This window comes from Lolium perenne, chromosome 7 (assembly GCF_019359855.2).
Source record: "Lolium perenne isolate Kyuss_39 chromosome 7, Kyuss_2.0, whole genome shotgun sequence".
Classification (NCBI taxonomy): domain Eukaryota; kingdom Viridiplantae; phylum Streptophyta; class Magnoliopsida; order Poales; family Poaceae; genus Lolium; species Lolium perenne.
Genome location: NC_067250.2, coordinates 331035531 through 331041720, shown reverse-complemented (window position 1 = coordinate 331041720; position 6190 = coordinate 331035531). Strand labels below are relative to the sequence as shown.

Below are 6190 nucleotides of genomic sequence, written 5' to 3'. Positions count from 1 at the left end.
ACACGGCAAAGATCCTCCCTCTTTGCCGTGTGCCACCAACTACGGAGCACGGCAAAGGCCGTTTGGCCTGACCAAATGGGCGCTCCGGGTGCACAGGCTGCTGCCACGTGTGATCTTTGCCGTGTTCATGCACACGGCAAAGATCTTTGCCGTGTATATGCACACGGCAAAGGGCACACCCAGTTTTTTTTTTTGATTGTTTCCTTTTAATCCCTGCATAGAAAGCAATAAACATACATACAACAGTTTAAAACTCACAAATATCATCATATATTGCCATATATTCCCATATCATCAAAGCCGGTGTCACCATATCATCATAACCACATAAATAACAACAAAATAGATCATCAAATGTCCATACAAGTCACATAGAAGTCACATATATAGTTCACCCAATGTCCATACAAGTCACATAGTCCATCAAATGTTCAAAGAAGTCATATAGTCCATAGTGGTTACATATCCATAGTGCAAAGTACATAAACACCATTAGATAAGGCAAAACTAGCCACATGTCCACCGCAAACACATGAAAACCTTGATGATCAAGGGCTCTACATGTTGGCCACGCCGGTGATGATCAAGGGGCATCATGTTGCGCATCCTACAAGTTTCAAATCAAGAGGGAATTGTGAGATTGGCACATCATATATTTTTGACAAGTTGCAATTTTGACAAGTTTGGACAATAAAGTGAGATTGACAAGCCATATATGTTTGATAAGTTGCAATTTTGAAGAGTTTGAAGACTAGAGCGAGTGAGGCTAAACTTAGAAGCGTGTGAGACACCAATTTAGGAGAACTAACCTGGAACAACGCGCGTTGGTTCCCCATGTTCGCGCTTTGCTGAGCTGACGTACGAGGCGTCGGTGTGATTTCAACTTCACCTTGGGCCGCATGGTTGGAGCCGCCAACCGAACTCTGTGACTACAACAACAAATGGTGAGCATTATTTAACAATAGACGCAAAGACAGCAAAATGGCATATGTACTGACTACTTACCCAAGGGAAGGTGAAAGGAGGAGGATGAGGACCAGTCCCGCCAGTCGGTATCAAGGATTGCATCTGGACTCTCATAACCTCCAGCATCTGCTGCTGCTGGATCAGGGCCTGCTGTTGCTGGGCCAGCTGCTGCTGCTGCTGGCTCACCAAAGTCTCCATGTCCTCACGTCGCCTCCTTTCTTCAGCCACCTCATTCTACGTTGTGCCATTTGTTTTGTCATGATTGTTGCAGCAGAAAATATGAAACGAAGTGTAGATTGGGAAGGATAAAGAACATACCCGAATCTCATCCATAGCTATGGTCCCAAGCCGTGGGCGTTTCTCAATAGCGGGCTGGGAGCTCGTCCTGCCCCTTCGGAGCTGGGAGAGAGTAGGAATGGTCTCAGGGGGAATGTTGCCATCTGCAATCCATAAGCGCCCATTCCTCTGGCCTTCTCCCGCTAGCACAGCAACCTCAGGGTCAAAGTCGGAAGTGCGAGGGTCGGCGTCGTCCCCGTGTACCTCCTTGAACTTCTGCACGAACTTGGTACTCCGCAACTCTGATCCTTTATTCACCCACATCGACCCCGTTGTAGGATGAGGCTTTTTCCTTGTATGCATTGTTTCCCAAAACTCGAATACGTTGGGATCCACGCCTGTCTTTTTAGCCTACAAAAGAGATAGCATTTTAATACATGTAGTAGCTAGTCCGCGAGCATGCATCGTTCCATGGACCATCAGGTTAATTATTGCACTAACCTGCAGGCTAGCTCCATGGACCATGCATGCACGTAGCTAGTTGGTAATGGCTGATTAGTTAAGATTGATTATTTGGACCATGCATGCACGTATATTTTTTTGTTTAATTGTAGCTAGTACTACGATCTAAGTGTGTATATTGTATTGTTGCCTAAATGATTAGAGAAAATTCCTTATATGACACTGCCTTTTTAGACCACAAAGTTAATGCCATAGCACATTATATATTGGTTTCATGTCTTTGACAGCCAAGATAATTTTACTTGCATCATTTAAAAGAACCTGCTGACTATAAATGTTATAATATATTGTATACGTATGTCTCAACTACTGTGTGCACTTTCATGGTAGGAAAAATTCCATCAGTTGCCAATTCTATTGTCTACTTTATTTCAGGTTGCTTCCTTAAGGGAACAATTATATGAAAGAATTTTGCCATACTGCCCCCAGCTAGAATTTAGCATCTCTACCATATCAACAGTAGTTTGTTATGTTGGATTACTGTTTATTTCAAAGAAGTGCACTGCTCACCTCTCTTCTCCTGGCGACCTCGAGAGGGAGGCTGCCCTGGACGTGTGAAGCACCGTCCATCATCACTCGGTAGGTCTGTCCCTCCTCGTGCTTCTTCTTGTACTCGTCGCTTGTCCAGTGCTTCACCATGGCCACGTAGCATTTCTTGTTGGAACTCACATACTGAGGAACCACCTGCACAAAACACAAATATTAATGAAACGGGATGTTTTTAACAAGTCAAAAATTCACATTTGTATGGAAATACACAGATTGTTAGCTGCATGTAGGTGTGGGAATGTTGCGCAGGCCTACCTGCATGTACTGCCAAGCATGCAAATGCTTATTTCGAGCTTGCGACTTGCTAATGCGGACGTTGCGCTTCTCGGCGTACCAATTGAGAACGCAGCTCACACGCGCATCATAGTGCATGTCCGTGACCATCTTGGTACAAATATTGAACAACACGGCCTTGCATTTTTCGTGCTTCCCCGGCTGCATGGTAAAGTACTTCTGCAAGCATGCACAAAGGTAAAAAGGGTGAAAGCTATTATAGTGCTGCTATTGTCAAAGGCATTACTAAATGAGGAGAAGTGAATGGAACTTACCCAGAAAAGACATTGCACTTGCTCCTGCATGTCTCTATACTCGGGGCTCGGGTTCTTTGCATACTTGTAGTCCTCCCAGTACCAAGCTACAGTTCTTTCACCACTAGGGAGCTTCACAATCCCAGGAAAATTTCTTCTCATGATGCAGCCAAGAATGCTCGAATAGGTGCGAGGCGGCGTGACATCATTCTTATATGCAAACACCCTGCACAATGAAAATAAAATAAACACATTAGAATAAAAATGAGTAGAGCAAAAAAATATTAGAATGCAAGCACAATTGATACGTACCTAGATCCAACGGGTTCGAGCTCAAGATGGCTGTGAGCGTAAGGTAGGTCGGGGAGCCCGCTGGCCCCACGCTACCTACGAGTGATAGCCGGGGCATTCAGCAACTCCTCTTCAGACTCAACGTACTCCTCTGGCTCTACCCATTGCCTCCCATCATCATCATCATAGGTCATAGCCTCGTCCTCAGAGCTGCTCTCCACCTCCTCCTCCTCCTGAGAGGCCCTAGTCTCCGCATGCCGCTCCTCATCTGAGTGACAAATAAAACTAGGGTGAACAAGCTCGTGCAATTCCTCCTCTCCACCATCCTCCACGTCCGCCTCCACCTCCTCCTCCTCGGCTAAGGGGCGACTAGTCGGACGCCTCGTCCTCCTCCTCCTACGTGGAGGGTCGGCTGGGGGAGAACTAGCTGGGGGAGGACTGTCTCGAGGAGGACTGTCTCGAGGAGGACTGTCTCGCTGTCTCGAAGTGGATCCTGAAGGGCCCCCAACAACCTTCTTGACGGATGTCACAATATTCGCCAATTTCTTGACTCTCTTCTTGGCGGTCTTTGCCGCCCCCTTTCCTTTTCCGCCTCCTCCCCGTGGCATCTTTCAATCACCCTGCATTGACAAAAAGATTAGTTTCATTAGTACACATGATACAAAAGTGATATAAGTAGATGAATATTAATAAGGACATCAACAAGTAAATTAAGAATATTATAATGCAACAAATTATGTACAAAACCATCCACAAGTCGATAATGCAAAATTATAGGGTAGCCTAACAATCACATAGAGTTCTCACAAATAGGCTAGTTTTACAATAATTATTACATAGAGTTGCTACAAACTTTAGTATCCATTGTCCGGCTCATCGCGAGCAATTGTGCGAGCAGTTGTGTCATCATCGCTATCATCGTTGCCCCACCAATCATCCACGTAACCTGGCGGTGGTCCCACGGGATCATCGGCGTCAAGGCCTGCACGAAAGCGCTCAAGCAATGTCAAGTCTTGTTGGTTCTCGACATCCTCAACTTCATCTTGCGCCGTGTCTTCATCCATGCCCGTAGCTTCGTGTTCTTCCTCCATGTCCTCATTTGAAGGCAAGTCGATAGTAAATTTCCCTGGTAGCCCTTCTTCCTGATAGAAGTCGCCGTCGTATGTAGAGGGGTCTAGGCGACGGTAATCTTCACTGTTTGGCAAAGGAGGCCTGTTGTGCGTCGGTACCGTGATCACAACATCCCAATTCAGTAGACCTTTTCTCGGGTTCTTGCACGCGTATGGGAGATAGAATACTTGGAAAGCCTGGGTAGCCAATATATATACATCATCTCCAGCATATACCGAGCTTCGGTCAACTTCAACCAACCCAATCTCAGGTTTCCGTTTCACCCGACGTGGGTCGAACCAATGACATTTGAATACAACAGGATTTAGCCCTTTGCCAAAGCCATAATTCAGCTCGTATATACCCTCGACTCTTCCATAGTAATGGAGTCCATCCGAGCCTTCACATAAGACCCCGCTATTTATTGTCTTCCGGTTGGGACGGCTCTGTGTGTACTCGTGGGTATGGAAGCGATACCCATTCACGTCATAAGCATTGTATGACGCCGTGGAATACTCAAAGCCATTGGCAATTTTTCGCAGCTTGGGATTCATCTCTCTATCCCTTTTTGCCTACAAGTTACAACGCCAAGTTTAGTACGAAAAGTGTTCGATGGGTGTCGATACTACAATCGAAGTTAGATAGAATAGTACCAAAGACGAGAACCAACTAATGAAACCGAATCCACCACCCTTTTTAAAGAGCTCGTCCTTTTCTTTGTAGTTAGGACCCCTGCTCCGTACCTTCCAGTATTTTTCATTGAATTGTCTATGGCAATGAAAAGGAGAAGAGTTAGCCACGAACTAATAACGAGTAAATGTTTGCAACAACTAAGCATTTAACACTTACTCGATGTACGGCTTCACTTCATCCATGCTTTTCAGAACATATGTGTGGATCTCTTCCCACTCTTGATTTTTGATACACTTTTTCTGTGTGCCACTTGATTTGCCACCCAGCCCGATGAAGATGCTAAGTTGTGCAACATCTTTAGGGTCGGCAGCATTGTAACGAAGCACTGGATTGTGTCGAGTAGCAATGTTTTCATCATAGTACTTTGTCGTGAAGTTTGACACTTCCACCTTAAGAACAGCCTCGGCAATGGATGCCTCGATCTTGCATTTGTTGCCACACATTTCACGAAGCTTCTTCGTTTCTCTCTCAGGCCCATACTGCCAACGGGTTTGCACAGTGCCCCCCAGCAACGCCTCCCACGGGAGATGCAGGATCATATGCAGGATCATATGCGTTCCTCTATCAACTTGCAGAGGTCCCGTTGAATTATTGAATGCGCCCTCTGTAGGTGCTTCACAAAAATAGCCCGCTTCGGCACTCGGGAAATGGGAAACGGGTTTTTCGTTGCATCGAAAGGGAAACACTGCATACGGCGTTGCTTCCCGTCCCAAGGCACACGCACGTGCCCGATATGGGCTCGTTCCGACGAGCTATGCGTGTCCGGAGGGCAATACCTAGCTCTTTTGCCCTAATAGCCATGTAACTCCGGACATGATAGCTCATTTCGTGAAGGGTTTTTCAGAAGAACATCCGTATCCCGCATCCGTCTTTTGTTCTCGCTACTAGGTCACATAAAACGACGCCCCGCAACGTCTCGCATATTTCCGACTTTGTTTCGATACATTTCTGCCCAAAATGGGACCCACATGAAATGACGAACCACCACAACCGCAGGCCGGGGTTCACCGGGTTAGGAACGCGCGAAACCGAGGTTACCTTTACACATAAAATAACGTGTCCCGGTTCTAAAAATGATTTTTCCAAAAAATTTGGGGTGGCAGAAAGTGGACGCTTAGTTCAAATCCGGACCGTTTCCAGCGGAATCGGCAGGACACCGCACGGAGCCGTGTGTCTACCCAGGAAGCTAACCCGCGCGGCACGCATGTGATCTGTGGTGTATATGCGTTCCTCTATCAACTTGCAGAGGTCCCGTT

General features: G+C 46.3%; 1 protein-coding gene across 2 annotated transcripts; it reads right to left on the bottom strand.

The window, feature by feature from the left end:
* Positions 1-401: 401 nt before the first annotated feature.
* LOC127312240 (uncharacterized) lies at positions 402-1195 on the bottom strand. 2 transcript variants are annotated; one of them, XR_007858207.2, is made up of 3 exons: positions 1006-1195; positions 810-923; positions 402-607 (listed from the first exon to the last, which is right to left on the bottom strand). XR_007858207.2 is itself a non-coding variant. In XM_071824620.1 (3 exons), the coding sequence occupies exons 1-3, from the start codon at positions 1162-1164 to the stop codon at positions 584-586; spliced, it is 303 nt and encodes a 100-aa protein (XP_071680721.1). In that variant the 5' UTR covers positions 1165-1195; the 3' UTR covers positions 402-583. The 2 variants fall into 2 exon arrangements, 1 of the variants encoding a protein (XP_071680721.1); XM_071824620.1 differs by having other exon boundaries at positions 810-929.
* Positions 1196-6190: the final 4995 nt, after the last annotated feature.